The 16,552-nt window shown below is 38.5% G+C and overlaps 2 protein-coding genes across 2 annotated transcripts; one reads left to right on the top strand and one right to left on the bottom strand.

Annotated features, from left to right (window-relative positions):
• Positions 1–299: 299 nt before the first annotated feature.
• Positions 300–9,396, bottom strand: LOC106084508 (phospholipase A2 group XV). The gene is made up of 5 exons (XM_013248233.2): positions 9,173–9,396; positions 8,832–9,051; positions 1,504–1,875; positions 907–1,429; positions 300–845 (listed from the first exon to the last, which is right to left on the bottom strand). The coding sequence occupies exons 2-5, from the start codon at positions 8,971–8,973 to the stop codon at positions 626–628; spliced, it is 1,257 nt and encodes a 418-aa protein (XP_013103687.2). The 5' UTR covers positions 8,974–9,051; positions 9,173–9,396; the 3' UTR covers positions 300–625.
• A 2,763-nt stretch (positions 9,397–12,159) lies between these two features.
• On the top strand, positions 12,160–15,330 carry LOC106084487 (ATP-dependent DNA helicase DDX11). The gene is made up of 4 exons (XM_013248197.2): positions 12,160–12,443; positions 12,502–14,198; positions 14,257–14,454; positions 14,515–15,330. Exons 1-4 carry the CDS (start codon positions 12,302–12,304, stop codon positions 15,172–15,174), a joined length of 2,697 nt encoding a protein of 898 aa, XP_013103651.1. The 5' UTR covers positions 12,160–12,301; the 3' UTR covers positions 15,175–15,330.
• Positions 15,331–16,552: the final 1,222 nt, after the last annotated feature.

Raw genomic sequence — 16,552 nt, 5'->3', positions numbered from 1 at the left:
CAAGATCGAATAAATGTAACGCAAAACATGTGGAAAAAACATTTATGCAGTGGTAAGATTGATAACCCCATATCGCCTGCCTTGTCTTTACACGTTTTAAAAGTCTTTCCTCTTTTTCTCAAAATTTTACAATTATGCAATATTATTTTTCAAAATTTCTCTACGTTAAGAATGCTAGAGATTTTCTGGGCAATGTCTATGGTTTTTTTAGAAAAATGTCTTTTTAACTCTCGTTTATTTATATTTTTTCAAATAAATTGGAACACAATATGACAACACTACATAAAAAATGCATAAAATGACTTAGACCAAATTTATTGCAACTTCCATAAACAAAAAACTTAGCACACTGTTTTCATTTTATAAGATCTTAAAATTAAAACACATAAAATTATAATATCAATAATTGACATGCCATCCTTAAAAAAAAATCCCTACAAATTATAAAATTATTATAATAAATAAGATAAAATTTCGCAATTAGTCAAAGTTTTTTACAGGGCGGACTTGAGTTTTGTTCATATTGTTAGTTATTTTGTGTAATATGGAAACCTAGCCCCAGAACTGTTGAAGTTAAATATCCCATCAAAGTTAATTTTTTGTCCTAGTTTTTCTAATTTTATGTCTATAACTTCATAACTTTCTTAATATATTCCAAAACAGTTGGACTCTCCAAAATGGCCATATGATCAACTTTACTAAGAGCCAGTGTTGAAATATTCGCCGATTGATAACCATACCAGTGATGACAGGCACGCAGCGAACGTCTATTTACAGTGCCATCACCATTGCCCATTATCAATTTGGGTGTTTCACCAGCAATATCATCCTTTTTGTATTCCAGCCTAATAAATGAACACAAATTATAAGAGAAAAATATGCAACTTTAGAGCATTGAGCACTCACCTTTCAACTGTATCCAATCCTTCACCATAGAGACAATGCAATTCTACACCAGGTGGACTAAAATTCAATGTATAATGTAGTGTATCTTTGCGCATTTCCCAACCGGTACGATAATCAATATCATCAAAATATTGTTCCAATTGTGCCATGGTATAAACCCGCGAGGGAGTCTTTACCAAAATATCATTACTTTTCCAGAAGAGGGGCGAGGGCAATAACCAAGCCGTAGAAGGATTTGTAATTTGTTCATCTTTTAAAATCTTACCACTCAAGAAGAATGAGTCCAAGTCATCACCCATGGCAAAGACTTTTAACGCTTTAATACTGCCAGCCCAAGCACCGGCTAAACTGATTTGACGTTCCACATATTTGGTTTTCCATTCCTCGGTTTGTTGTTGCAAAAAGACCAATGTCATAGGGCTGCCCATGCTATGCGTAATAAAGGTAACAGGGGTTTTACTATTCTCCTCATAGGTATCCTGTACCAGCTTTTTCAAATCAATGAAAAATTGTTTATGCTCATCTGAAATGATAAAAAAAAAACAATTAAATAAATTTATAATAATTATTTAAAAATTAATTCATGACATTACTCACTTGGTGCTTTTCGAAAGTCATAGGGAGCACCTCTTATATTCTTATTCCTTGTATAACCCTGATCCACCAACATAGCCGCTATGGTACGGAAATAAGCTCCGGCCTTATTGTGTGTGGGATCTATCCACTCGACCACATCGGAACTACCCCAACCTGGTATGCGTATATCAACGCCAGGCGTATTATGTGTGGTTCTTGTCACATTGTCATAGTACAGTTTTACATTATCGACCCAACAGTAAACAGCAGGTAATACAATTAGTTCCAAATTTAACCATAAATTGAACCAATCTGAAGTTTTGACACACCAGACATTTGGCGAGGAAGACTTATTTAAGCGGGCATCAACTTGGCTGCCGCCATCACCGGGAACTAGAAATGATAGGGAAAAAATGCATAAATTTCTAATACAAATAAAAAGACAATAAAAGTCTCATAGTGCAAAAAAAAACAAGTAAGAGCGTGCTAAGTTCGGCCGGTCCGAATCTTATATACCCTCCCACCATGGATCGCATTTGTCGAGTTCTATGCGCGGTATCTCTTTTAAGGCAAACAAAGAATATTGAATAAGAACTGTTATGCTATTGGAGCTATATCAAGTAATAGTCCGATTCGGACCATAAATGAATGCTGAACATTGCAGAAGCCATTGTGTAATATTTCAGTTCATTCGGATAAGAATTGCGCCTTGTAGGGGCTGAAGAAGCAAAATCGGGAGATCGGTTTAATGGGAGCTGTATCAAGCTATTAATTGGTTCCGGCCATTTTAGACACGTATGTTAAAGGTCTTGAGAGAAGCCGTTGTACAAAAGTTCTGCCAAATCGGATGAGAATTGCGCCCTCTAGAGGCTCAAGAAGTCAAGATCTCAGATCGTTTTATATGACAGCTATATCAGGTTATGTACCGATTTGCGTACATACATAACACAGTTATTGGAAGTCCTAACAATAAACACCTCATGCGATATTTCATCAGCCAAATCAGATGAGAATTGCGCGCTCTATTGGCTCAATAAGTCAAGATCCAAGATCATTTTATATGACAGCTATACCAAATTATGAACCGATTTGAATCATACTAACCACAATTATCGGAGGTAATACCAAAACACTTCGTGCAAAATTTCAGTCAAATCAGACGAAAATTGCGTTGGCTAGTGTCTCAAGAAGTCAAGATTCAAGATCATTTTATATGACAGCTATACCAAATTATGAACCGATTTGAATCGTACTAACCACAATTATCGGAAGTAATACCAAAACACTTCGTCCAAAATTTCAGTGAAATCGGATAAGAATTACGCCCTCTACTGGCTCAAGAAGTCAAGACCCAAGATCGGTTTATAAGGCAGCTAAATCAAAACATGGACCGATTTGGCCCATTTACAATCCCAACCGGTCTACACTAATAAAAAGTATTTGTGCAAAATTTCAAGCGGCTAGCTTTATTCCTTCGAAAGTTAGCGTGCTTTCGACAGACATGACGAACGGACTTAAATCCTGAATTTATCAAATTTTTTATCAGCGATTTCTGCGAGCTGCACCGCAAAATTCTGGTATGGAAGAGGGTCTGCACCTTTTAGATATGAAAAAATGCAATACGCTACTTTACCAGCTAAAAATTGCGAGAAAGTCGTTTTAGCCGTTTGGAGTCTAGGTTGTAGTCATACTACTGCTACTACTACATACTTTGGTTTGGTTTCTCAAGGGAGGTTAACTTTTTTTATACCTAATACACGACCGATAGTCTCTAGGAACGACATTCATTCGGTAGTGGTTTTCCGCCTCTACCGTCAAACCTGCCTAATACACCGTTTGAATCCTTCCTATAGATTATGAGGAGCCAACCTGAATTTTCTGCGTGGTGGTTGCTGTAATTCCCTCTTTATGCTATGAGGAGCCAATCTTGCGCATCTGTTCGAAGGCTGTCTATTCACTTAGCTTAGCTCACAGTTCAGTTGGCTTAGTCAAGGTATAATTGTAAATAAATTATTGTTTCTTATTAGAGGTGATCCACATCAGCTTTAAGTAAGCAACAACATTCTGACAGATCTGGATCTTATTGCACACGCTCAACTGGTTTACCACTATATGGCCTGTATGTATTCAACAATATTTTTTGTGTCTGAAGCAACTTTGGTATGTGTCACGTTGGTAATACCCCGTCCCTCATTGACATTTTGTTGTTGTGTTCTATCTGTCGTCTACTTGATTCTGTCGAGTATCCAGATCCAAGAACTCTGCGACTAAAAGGGGGCATCCAGATGGCTCTGGATCTGAGTGGTATGGCTAGGCAGTCAAGCAGGTGACGTGTGGTCCCAGGCCCCAACCTGCACGTGTGCATCAGGATCATACTTAGGATCACCTGCCAGATCATAGTTAAACCAGAACTTCTCTGGCTTGCTGGGGGAGGTCAATTGCTTCAAGTTGAATGGACGGCTATCGTTTTTCAAAGACCACATTCATCCGGTGGCAATTCACCGCATTTGCTACCGTGTCTGCATGAATTTTGTCTAGACTCCGGTACGTACAACAGACTAAGTGGGATTGCTACGGACAGTTATAGTTAGTTGCTGTTGTTGATCAACGGCTAGGACTGTTAACCCCACATCCAAGAAAGTTACCCCCTCGAATCATGACCCCAAATTTATATTGAAAATATACTCTACTCGCAAAAAGTTTTCAATTAAATCATACACAGCCAAGGTTAGTGTTGTTGCTGTTGTAGCCACATATATGCATCTGAAGGTAGCGATCCTCGCCAAGCTCCTATAAATTAGCAAATTCCATCAGGTTTATAGTACCAATCGCCACGATAATATAAAGGCCAATGGTTATTTAAAGGCGCTCTATCGAGCATCATAGGTACTCAGTATTTAAATAAGAGCCGGTACCGTCAGGCCTCTCACTGAAACTCTCCACACGATACCGCTGATCGTCCGCGACTGCAGTTGCTCCGTATACATACGGAACAATCCACTGCAACCAGTGGACGCACCCGGTAGCTCATCCAAGGTTAGTTTTCATATTGCATTTGCCTTTTTTGAGGGACCAATCTTCGGAAGGCTAAGCTAATAGACCCGTTTTTGAATTATTGATTATTACTTTACTCGCAAATTCCTTTCATTTGAGCCACGGGGTGTGCATGTCCGCTTAAGGTTTTTTTGGGGGACACCCATTAATTCGGACTTCGGATTCCCATATTGTTGTGATCGGTCTATATATCCTTTTGAGGGTTTTATGGGTGATGTTGCCCCGTACATCTGACCCCAAAATTAGGATTCACTCAGAATTCAAACTACATTTAGTTTGATCTTCTCACCATAACATTTTTCGCTATTTGTGAAAGTTTTGAGAAAATCGGATCGGCCGCTTTTGAGTCTATAAGGAAAAAACAAATAGACACAAAAAGAAATTCATATATAAAAAGATTTTCTCAAAAATTCTATCTTGGATAGAATGCGGCGGCAAAACTTCCCCAACGCTATTGCTGTGGAACGGTTTTTTTTCTGGCAGATTTTTGAACCCCTTTTGCCCTATAGTTGTGCCTGTATATTATGACAAATGAGACCATTTGTGTACTTCGCTTCTGTCTAAAAATTATATGCGAATGTTTTTCCTAACCATGAGTGCCACTCATAATAAATCAAAAAAATTCTTCCATATAATACAAATCCTTTCCACAAGCATCTTTTCATCAGTATTTTGTTCTCAAGGAAGTTCGCTTTTGATCAAGTTACCTCTAATCAAAACAACCGTTTAAGTTGTATACCCCCTTTGTTGTTATGCCGAATTATGTGGGGCACACGATATTCATACGTCAATTGATAAGTATTCAGATTTCAGATAGCAGAATCAAAAATATCTCCAAACCATGCAAAGTGTATGAATCACACTAACTACTATCGTATGACCAATGCCAGCTGAAGCCCCCACTTAAATCCTCATTCATGGCAAGTGGGGTAGGCTATAGCAAACAAAGCATGAATAAAAAGAAATCACAAATGTTTTTGATAACAAAAATGCCCCTGCCAATGATTTTCATAAAAAGTGAGCTTGTCAATGAAGCGAATCCCAGTGCAATCATGACCGATGTATGAATAAGCGAAGTAGAGACATATGTGATCAAGTAAGTGTTTGTGTGATGATAGGTCTTAAATAACAGTTAAAAAAGGAATAAGATATATATGGATACCTATTTATATCAAATAACGTCGCACACTGAAAAGGAGACCAATATAGTTGTATGAAGTTCTTATCACTTATATAGTACTTTGAAGGCCAAAGATAGAAATTATGATTCAATGGTGGTGGTACGAAATACATTTCTTCCAACTTTTCTTTCTCCAATTTCTATGTTCAAGGTTAAGTAAAGTTTATAATGGTGGCCTTGCTGGTTTTGGCTCCAACAAGGTCAAGGCATTTGTCTTATCGATCTATTTCTTTTGGGACCCCCAAATACTGGCGACATTGGTGAGGTACAGTACCATTTGGTATGGCAACCATGTAAAAACTTCTCCACAAAGATGTGTCGCATAGCGGTACGCCGTTGGGACTCCGCTTTAAACAGGAGGGCCTTAGCATTGAGTTTAAAACTTGAATGGGACAGCACCCATTAATATGTGAGAAGTTTGCCCCTGTTCCTTATGGAATGTTCATGGGCAAAATTTGCAATTTGCTTTTCACGGAGAATCAGCTGTGTCGAGTGGTCGGAAAAGAAACTAAGGCTTCAATGTAGGGAACCAGTTCATTTGTTGTCTTTTTCGTAACCACATTTTCATGTGGAGGTGGCGATCCTTGGCAAGCTCCTGTAGGTGAGCAAGCTTGTTCCGGCCGCCGCGGGAACAGAGTGGCCATTGGTTATTTAAAGACGCCAATAATTCGCCTTGTGATATCGAGCTTCATAGGCACTCAGTATTTGTGCAAGTGCCGGTGCCACCCGACCTCTCACTGAGACTCTCCGCTCGATACAGCTGATTGTCCGCTACTGCCGTTGCAGCTACTCCGTATGGAGCATTCCACTCTCTGCAACCTGTGCACGCGACTGGTAGCTCGCAGCTAAGCTTCACATCACAGCTAAGAACACCACCAAGATCGGATCTCAAAGTTCCAGCTTGTGTGGTGTCATGCAGTTCTCTGCATTAGCTTTAATTTATCTGTGACCTACCAGATGATAATAACAGAGCTCCGTCAATCCAAGTCTGTGTCAATCTCAGGTGACGTCTTTGGTATCCTGCTCCAATATTATATTTACTTTCACCCATACCCAATCTATTCATGCGGTTACCACTATGCCAACAGGTAGTTCAGCCATCGACAAAACCGTGAGTTTTGCCTCCGGCCAGAAGGTCTCAACGTTATCGATTGCTCAACGCAGGAATTCTTTAGAATTCTCGTTCGCAGAATGCGCTTCTTCAAACATTATGTAGCTGTTGCTCCACTTATACATTTAGCAGCATTGTGTCCAGTTGTCTCCATTGATTTTACATCAGCTTTAGCACTTTTCACAATGGCCACCCTCTGGCTCGAAGCCTATTGTCCGGCCGTTTGCACATATGACATGGTTTTTCTACCCCGTGATACCATTCCCCAAAGGGAATTTTACCTCTTACAATGTCCTGCCCACATGGTACCCGCTGGTTAGTTGAAACAATCTCTGTAACACCACAAGGGGTTCCTAGCCTGCGTCTCTTTTTTGACGCAGGCTGAGTCTCTTCTGTCGATCTGTTCCAGCCTGCAGCAAAGTAAAAGATGACCTGAAGAGTGGCAGATGGTTGGTATAGGTTGGGACAGGGGTCTCCTTAAGCTTGACAGGGACAGATTCAAAACCGCCTCTAAAAACGAAATTGTCCCTTTTCTGTTCAGTTCCTTGATGACAGCGGCTGGTTCAGGTGTCCCATTCATAGTACTCATCTTTTCTACCTTTCCTCCTCTTCTGTTAAAGGGTTGCTTGTCAGACTCTATTGTTTTTGTAGCCGCATTTTTCATGTGAAGGTGGCGATCTTCGTCAAGCTTCTGAATGAGCAAGCTCGTTCCGGTCCAAAGGACCGTTTGCCGCGGGAACAAAGTGGCCATTAGTTATTTAAAGTCGCCAATTGCTCGCCTTGTCATATCAAGTATCATAGGCACTCAGTAATTGTGCAAGAGCCGGTGCCGTCCGGCCCCTCACTGACACTCTCTGCTCGATACCGCTGAATGTCCACGACTGCCGTTATCCTATCCGCTATGCGCAGCCTGTGGACTCGCCGGTAGCTCGTTGCCAAGCTTCTAGTGACAGCAATGAATACCACACAGATCGTTCCTCAATGTTCCAGCCTGTGTGTGGTGCTCCGTGCCGGCTGACAGATACTGAATCAGGCGCCGCACATCGCGATCCCAACGCTGATGCAGGAGCTGCGACTTCTGTGGCCCCATTCTTCGAGCGCCAGTCATTAAACGTTCACAGAGGTGCAGCCCAGCTCTCAGAATCGAATGCAGACTTAGTAACCACTGCGTCACACTGGCATTCAATATTTGAACACAGACACACATGGTCACTCTCAAATATTTACCTAGAAGAAATGTGATGTTTCGAATTTCCCATTATTTATGTACCTCGCAAACTGGAGATTCTGGTAATTTCCGGGTTAACAGTCAGACCCAGTGAGGGCTGGACACAATTGTCTTCGACCTAACCCATGCTGAGCTAGGATGGTTGTTGGTTTACAGCCTCAGTGTATAGCAATTTCAGCGTCATCATTGGTTCTAGTCTGCTTAGTTAGTTAGTTGAGAAAAGTCTTGGCAGGTGGAAGTTACCTTCTTGGCATTGGGCGTCACTTGAAAACTTCGACCAACGAATCTGCATTCCCAAGCGATCAGAAAGCTTTCGATATAAGAATCTATACCCACGGGAATTAATGTTCTGAAAATTGTTCAAACTTAAAATAAATAAATGTAGTTTCGAAATGGCCGCATAGGTATACGCTTAACACTTAGATTCGAATCCTGGAAAAAATAACGCAATTATCCCAAAGTTTCATCTTATCGTAAACCCTCACAGATTGTTTATGACCTGTAGATGGGATTTGTGTCTCCAAGTTAACGTAGTTAGAGCAGTTGAAATCATGTAATTTGAATCATTTGTTTTTAAACTTCAGCCTAACACAGAAAACAACAACATTGTGTAATCCAGCTCTAGTTTGAAAATTTTAAAAACATTTGTCATTCCAATTTATGATTTGGCACGTAGGTAATTGAATTTCTTGCTCATACCAACAAAATTATAAAACAATAAAAACCTATTCATCATAATTACTAAGCCCAAAGCACAAAGAACTTTGCAAACTTACCAAATATCACCGGTGACAAACGTTTTCCATCTTTATTTAGGGGAGATGGTGTTGTGGATTTCCTTCGAGAAAATGGCCAAAATGCTTGGCCAGCATGGAGAACCGTTAAAAATACAATCAGCAATAATATATGATGGCGCATTCTTCTTGGTCAAGGGACGAAGAACAGCAATTTTTTTTAGAATCCACTCTGTGACTAGATAAGAAATTTCTTTGATTCCTGCAATGAAGAATATACACAGGTCACACTTGCTTATTTGCTTGCACAATAACTTTCAATTGATTAGCGTTTAATTTTTGAACTGTATCTAAATTCTGAATATCAAATGATGGTCACTCACACTATTGAACAAGCAACACAATTGTCGTCGTAGTTTTCTCCGCGTAAACAAAGAACAACGCAACTGAAACAGATTCGCCAATTTGTTGTTGCTCAAATTCACAATTTTATTTGATTATAAATTTAATCGCTTGTCAATAGATCTCTACGTCGTCTAGTCAGTAAACAAAAAAAAACTGAGGCCAACATCTACCAACAACTCTACCAGCTGAAATCAAATGAATATCAAGAAAGAAGCAGGCTATTCAGAGGGCAATGGTAGCCCATTAACCAACCGAATCAGCTGAGCCACTATTGCGGACTTACCTAATCAAAGCGCATGGCTGTATGTCTCATTCTATTTATGGCAAAGTGTTGTGTTTTATTTTAACGTTCGTTTACATTGGACACTAAATCCGGATTTATGGCCTTTTCGAGATTTACAGTCGTATTCACAAAAGTTTACTAATGAAGCTTTAAAGTACACAATAGTTATTAAAAGATTAGTTTACAATAAATCCATCATAGCATTTCGTATTCAAAACCCTACAATAGCAGCTAAATAACTAAAGTGTGATTCTTTAATTTGCTTTGGTAATCCAAAACCCCGTTTACACTGCTCATAAGAACCGGATTTAAAGCTCTCTTCAGCTGATTTTATAAACGGAAAGCAGATGATCGAGCCATTAAATCCGGATTTTAAGAGCAGTGTAAACAGAGTTCTGTACCGTTTTAGTGCTAGTGCAGAAAAAGAAGTTATAGCATCGGTTTTTTCACAATCCGTTCCAGATATTATCAAATTTATTTGTTTAATAATTATTATAAACAAAAGCGGCAATTCACTAAAAACAAATGGTTTGGGCTTGATACAAGCAGCTGGGATATAATAAGCATGCAATTTTACATATAAAAATCAGGATGCACTTGAAGGTGATGTCATGCGAACAGCTGAGTTAAAATGTTCCATACATATATGTTTTCATTTTGCAATGAATCTAAATGTCAAAGGCTTAGCTGTGATTTTTTTCTAAAGTCTTAATTCTATTTGATTGGATAATCCAAACATAAGCAACAAAACAATGTTATAATGATGAAAATACATATATAAGATCATGTTTCCACTTGGAGCAAATCTAGATTTGCGACGAGATTTCGGAAATCTCGTGTTTTGCAATGAGGTTTCCTATACATTTTCATTGTGAGCAAATCTCCTTCCAAATTCATATGCAACACTGCGTTTGCATTAAATATCGGTTATTGTTGGGATTTTCGGGCAGTACTTTTTCTTAACATCTGAAAATTTCTTATTGAAATCATAAAGTTTAGTAGTAATTTAATAAAATCGTTTCAGGCAATAAAAATGCTAATCACAATAAAAACGCTGTCAAAAACGTCACTGTTCACAAATAAAAACCGAATAGATTTGGGCTCTAGTGGAAACATGGTTTAAAACACATTTGAAGAAGATAAGATGGTTTTGTTGGGGGTAGATTTTTGTTGTTGTGCTAATGACGCTACCTCTTAATTGTTTCATGAATAAATATATTCTTTATTTTTATAAACCGGTGCAGGGTCGAATGCAAGGCGGAATAAAAAAGACGGTCTCACGTGAACAGGTTTGACGTTATTAAGATGACAGGTTTTTGTTTGCATTCTCTTTGTTGTTATCTTATTTCTCGCATATTCTCTGCTCGCACACACACATTTCTTTGTTTGTGTTGACAAAATGTCGAACAGCTTGATTTCAAGATGGAGATTTCACCATTTTTATGGCGCTTTACAAATGACACAATCTTTAAATAGTTCAGCCATGTGCTAAATCATGTGTTTTTCTTCAGGTTTTCCTATGCAAAATTAAATCTCATTTTTGCAGGATTAAAATCCAAATAAATCCGATGTCATGGCCTGGTAATCGATAAAAGTACCGAAATATGCAACTCTTTTCAAGAATTGTGTAAGAATGTGTGTCATATGCACATTCATGTATACGCATGTACGCGAAATTTGTATTGGCTCAGCTACATGTCGCTAATATTTTGTAGAACTCTTCTTCTTCACCAAAACAGGTTTTGGTATGGAGACACTAATGTTTTTTCTTTTTAATTTACTTTTTTGCAAATAAAAATAGAAAAACGAACCATTGAAACCAATAAAACATACAAAAATGATGCTGGCAATGGTTTAAAGTGTTGTAACTTTGACTTTGTCATTTTCTTCACATTAGACAGAGTACTACTTTTCCGACTATTTTTAGCCAACGTTTTTTTATATGGAGTTTGACAGCATTCCGCTTGAAAAGCTGAAAAGCTTAATTTAGCGAATCCGCTAGACTGATAAATAAAACGACTAAATACATATGTTAGCTTGCAGATTTGAATCCGCCCATTTAACGTTGAGCATACCACTTGTTGCAATTGCTGTCGCGGACAGTCAGCAATATCGAGTGGAGAGTCTCAGACGGCACCGTCTGAATACTGAGTGCCTATAATACTCGATTTGAGAAGAGGAGTTATTGGCGCCTTTGGATAACCAACGTCCATGACGTTCACGACGATATGCGAGAAAGAAGATAATAACAAAGAGAATGCAAACAAAAATTTGACATCTTAATACCATCAAACCTGGCCGGCTGTTAACAGCTGTTCGAATGAGACCACCTTTTTAAATCCGCCTTGAATAAAACACAGTAAATATCAAAATATATTCATTTACAGGTAGTGGCAGTTGTCCAACAACGAAATATTGAGTGCATTATGTCAAAATCAGTGATTAGTGCAACTCTGATTTTGAGTATGGTGCTAGCTCGCGCCATTTTTCATTGTTTGTGTGTGTTATGGTTCTTATCTATAATACACACACAACCAAAACTTTTTGACAGATAGTGCACTTCGCAAGAAGAAATTGTTCTCAGCTGTTTACGGTACAATACCTGGTAATTATGCCATGGTAAAAATGAAAAATAAAAGCTTTCTGAACACTTCCTAAATCACTTTCGATAGTCGACTCAAAGTGGGATAGTAGCAATATTTCGGCGCCATGTGTTGTTGTTGGTGGCCATTATTGTTTACATCTTCCTATCTGTCCATTCTGAAATAAAGGCAGAAGAAAATGAAAAGTATTTGGGAGGCCAATTAAGTCCAAAAGTCCTAACATGTATTCCCCTCAAAAATCTTTGCCCACTCCCAGTGAGTTCAATTTTCCCTTTACGCCATACGACATACAGCAACAGTTGATGCAGGAACTGTATGGAGTGCTGGAAAACAAACTTATCGGCATATTTGAAAGCCCAACAGGTAAATTTCTCAACTGTAGAGTGTACGACTTGGCTTATTTAAAAACAATTGTCCATAGGAACTGGCAAGTCCTTGACACTGACCTGTGCTGCTCTCAAATGGCTGGAGGATCATGAGGCTTTGGTAAGAAAAGAGTTACTGGAGAGATTGGAAAGGGTGTCTAAGGAAGTAGAAAAGTTGGAAAAAGAACAAAGTGTGGCCACAGATTGGATTTCAATGCATTCCCAGACTTCACAACAAAAACAGGAATTGCTTGAATTGAAAGAGGTAAAGAAACTACTGGACGAATATGAGGAAAAGTTGAGTGTGATTAAGGAAAAACGAAAATTGGCCAAACAAAACAAATTGATGGCTGCAAAACACAGTTCTCAAACGAATCTAGATTCTAGGGATGTAACAATGGAAGAACCCAATGTTTTATTGGAAGATTTACAAAACACTGATGAAGATGATGAAATGGATGCGGAAGTTATGGAAAGGAATAACAAATACCGTGACATTCAAATATTCTTCTGTAGTCGTACTCACACTCAACTAGCTCAGGTAGTCAGGGAAATAAAACGAACTGCCTATGGAAAGAGAGTGAGATGTGTGTCCATGGCTTCGCGCCAACAGTTGTGCATTCACAAAGAGTTGCGCAAACTCAACAACACAGCATTTATAAATGAGAGATGCTTAGACATGGCTAAAAGTACAGAAGCAAAGACCACTTCCAGTGATGCCAATAGATGTGTTAAGAAAAAGGCACGGCTTAATCAAAAATCCTTGGGAAAATGTCACCTCAAAACGCAAAGTCTCATACAGGAGTTAAGCGAAATATCTTTGACCGATGTTTTAGATATAGAAGATTTGGTTAAAGAAGGTGAACAGCTTGAGGCATGCCCATATTACGCTGCTCGTATGGCCACCAGTATGGGCCAAATCGTCATGCTACCCTATCAGTTGCTGCTACATAAACGTAGTCGCGAAATGGCAGGTATTGACCTGCAAGGATCCATAGTGATCATTGATGAAGCTCACAATCTACTGGATTGTATATCTGATATATACAGCTGCGAAGTCACCTTGCTGCAATTGCAATCGGCCCAGCATCAAATAGTGGCTTATAAAATGAAATATGCATCACGTTTCAGTTCAGCAAATTTGCTTTCTATTAATAAATTGATTTTTGTAATAAAAAGGTTAATTAAGCTGTTGACCCCAAAGGCTGCTGCATCTCATGAAAATGAGAAAAGCTCAAATTTCCGTATGCTTTGCACCTATGAGATTATGTCCGAAGGGGATTTCTTCAACATTGACCTGTTTCAGTTGCTGAAGTTTTGTGAAAAATCTAGACTTGCTCAAAAGTTGCAGGGCTTTGCAAAAAGCCTAACGCTAGAGTCTAATTGCAATGAAAACCAACCTCCAGCTCCACTTACAGGAAAATCGGCTGCTTTGGGCTTGTTAAAACGCTTGCAACAAAGTCATGAAGAAAAGGTAGCCAAGAATTCCAAGCTTAAACGGCAGCCGGAAGAAGTGGAAGACCTGAAATCTTCAACAACAGAGCAAGACAAGAAGCCTTTAGTGAATCTGACATCGTCTATTAGACCCTTGCTGGCTTTTTTAGAAGCTCTATGTGAAAAAGCCGAAGATGGTCGCATTCTGGTCAACACCAGTGAAAACTCAGCTTCAAAATACGAATCTCAAGCGGGGTTTAAATACATACTTCTGAATCCCGGTGCCCATTTTCAAGATGTTATCAATGAAGCAAGAGCAGTAAGTCATGTTTCCCTTGATATCTTTCAGATTTTTTGTGTATTTTTTGGTTTTTCAGATAGTGGTTGCTGGAGGCACAATGCAGCCAACTTCAGAGTTAACAGAGCAGCTTTTTAACACATGTCCCGAACGTGTGAGACAGCATTTCTATGACCATGTAGTGCCAGATGATGCTGTCTTGCCATTTGTTGTAACAAAAGGTCCCAGTGGCAGGAATTTGTGTTTTAATTTCACTCAAAGATCTTCTACAGTAATGGTAAGTTGCTTTTTTCTCATTAACAACATAGCAGCTTTCAATTTCATATATATTCTCCAGTTAAATGATTTGTGCAGTGTTTTGGAAAATCTCTGTAATGTTGTCCCCGCTGGTCTTGTATGCTTTGTGCCCTCCTATGATTATTTGGATTCAGTTTATGTGCAGCTTACGAAGACTGGTATATTCGAAAGAATCTCAAACAAAAAGCGCATATTTCGTGAACCTCGCAGTGATGTTGGAAATGCTGAACAAAATGTGGATCAAGTTTTAAGTGATTATTCGCGTGCTGTTAGACATCAAAAAGGTGCTTTGCTTTTAAGTGTGGTCGGAGCCAAACTAAGTGAAGGTCTTAACTTTGCCGATGATTTGGGTCGAGGTGTCATTGTTGTGGGTCTGCCCTACCCCTATTGTAATTCTCCCGAGCTAAAGGAACGCATGGCATATTTAGACAAGACTTTAGGCCCTGGTTCTGGCAACGAATATTACGAGAATCTCTGCATGAAAGCGGTTAATCAATGTATTGGTCGCTCCGTTCGACACATAAGAGATTATGCATGTGTTTATCTGTTGGATGAAAGATATGCTCGTGAAAATATTCGTCGTAAATTACCACAGTGGATATCTAGGCACTTGCAAGTAGCTCCCGCATATGGTAAAGTTCAAGCCGGAACTGCAAAATTCTTTAAAGAGAAAAAAATGAAAGCGGCTCATGTCGAATAGTATTATGAAGACGTTCCTAAATATTTTTTTAAATGCTCATATCACTGCCTTATTTAGAGCTTAGTTTTTAAGGAGTTTTTCGATTTTGTTTTCTGTGTCCACATTTTTTTTACATATCTTACCCTAAAGTATTATTAAACATATATATTTTTTTAATATATTTGAAAATTTTATTTTTGAAAAATGTGTGGTGTTCATCGCTATTATGAGAAGCTCAGTTGAGAGCTACCAGGCGTGTGCACAGTTTGCGGGTAGTGCAATACTACCTAGGCATAGAGAGTAGCTGTAGCAACAGTCGGGAACAATCGGCGGTATCAAGAGGAAATTCTCAGGGAGAGGCCGGGGGACACCTCTTACCTAGATACTGGATGGCTATAATACTCGATATGATAAGACGAGTTAATATATTGGCACCTTTAAATAACCAACGGTCTTGACATTCCCGCGGCTTTTGGTCCTAAAGACGGCAACGACCTTGCTCACCAATGGGAGCAAGTCGTATTTTGGTATAAGTGAAATGATACATGGTTGGGATTTATTTTTTCTTGTAATATATATTGGTTTTTCTATATTTCCTCGCAAGTATTTTTTACAAGATATTTGAGTTGTATTGACCGAATTTAATTGGGGCTGTGTTTATTAAGCATAATGTGACATTTATTTGGGTTCACATGCCATACATTCCACATTTTGAGTGCATTATAGCGAAAAACGGATTCGTTTGTCCAAAATAGCTTGAGTTTGAAGTTCTTATAAAGGGTAAAATTTTTGTTTCAAATCATATCTGCCAAAATAAGGCGTTTATTCACAAATTCCGATTTATTTTCAAAACCAACTGCTTGTTTTTGAAAACAAACGGCAAAAAATGTGAACAAGGAAAAAACGTGCTTATTAAACACATCCCCAAAAGATGCAAATAGCAAAAGGACATTTATCGATGACATGCGACAAAGCCGATAACAAGTAATTGCCCTTGTAAACGGTGATTTTTTATGAGTTATAGGAAAGTTTTTCAAACAAAAAAAAAAAACACAAAATGCTATGTCTTGAAAAACACCTCAACCGTTCACACTAGTTAAGATGTTTTGGAAATTGCATTTTTTCAAACTCTAACATAAATTTTATGATGCACCGTTGTTAAGATTTATATTTTCTTGCTTTATATGTAAAATTTTTTTTGAAAAAAAATAAGATTTTTATTTTTGACATCATTCAGGGCTTTGGTTATTTAGCACAATTTAGGCGTTTATTTGGGTAATTTTTGTAATCTTTCTCATATTCTCTGCCTATGTACGCACACGTATACACACACGCACACAAATTTCTTTGCGTGTGTTTGCAAAAGTACGACAATATGCCAGATTGCACCATATGATTT

Source organism: Stomoxys calcitrans, chromosome 3 (genome assembly GCF_963082655.1).
Source record: "Stomoxys calcitrans chromosome 3, idStoCalc2.1, whole genome shotgun sequence".
NCBI lineage: Eukaryota > Metazoa > Arthropoda > Insecta > Diptera > Muscidae > Stomoxys > Stomoxys calcitrans.
Note: the sequence above shows the minus strand (reverse complement) of the source record. Positions and strands in the feature narration are given on the sequence as shown.

Coding starts and splice junctions, on each gene's coding strand:
- LOC106084508 (XM_013248233.2), bottom strand. CDS start 8,973: ATGCGCCATCATATATTATTGCTGATTGTATTTTTAACGGTTCTCCAT. Junction 1,876..8,831: donor TTTGTCACCGGTGATATTTG/GTAAGTTTGCAA, acceptor TATCATTTCTAG/TTCCCGGTGATGGCGGCAGC. Junction 1,430..1,503: donor TGACTTTCGAAAAGCACCAA/GTGAGTAATGTC, acceptor TTATCATTTCAG/ATGAGCATAAACAATTTTTC.
- LOC106084487 (XM_013248197.2), top strand. CDS start 12,302: ATGTATTCCCCTCAAAAATCTTTGCCCACTCCCAGTGAGTTCAATTTT. Junction 12,444..12,501: donor CATATTTGAAAGCCCAACAG/GTAAATTTCTCA, acceptor AATTGTCCATAG/GAACTGGCAAGTCCTTGACA. Junction 14,455..14,514: donor AAAGATCTTCTACAGTAATG/GTAAGTTGCTTT, acceptor TATATTCTCCAG/TTAAATGATTTGTGCAGTGT.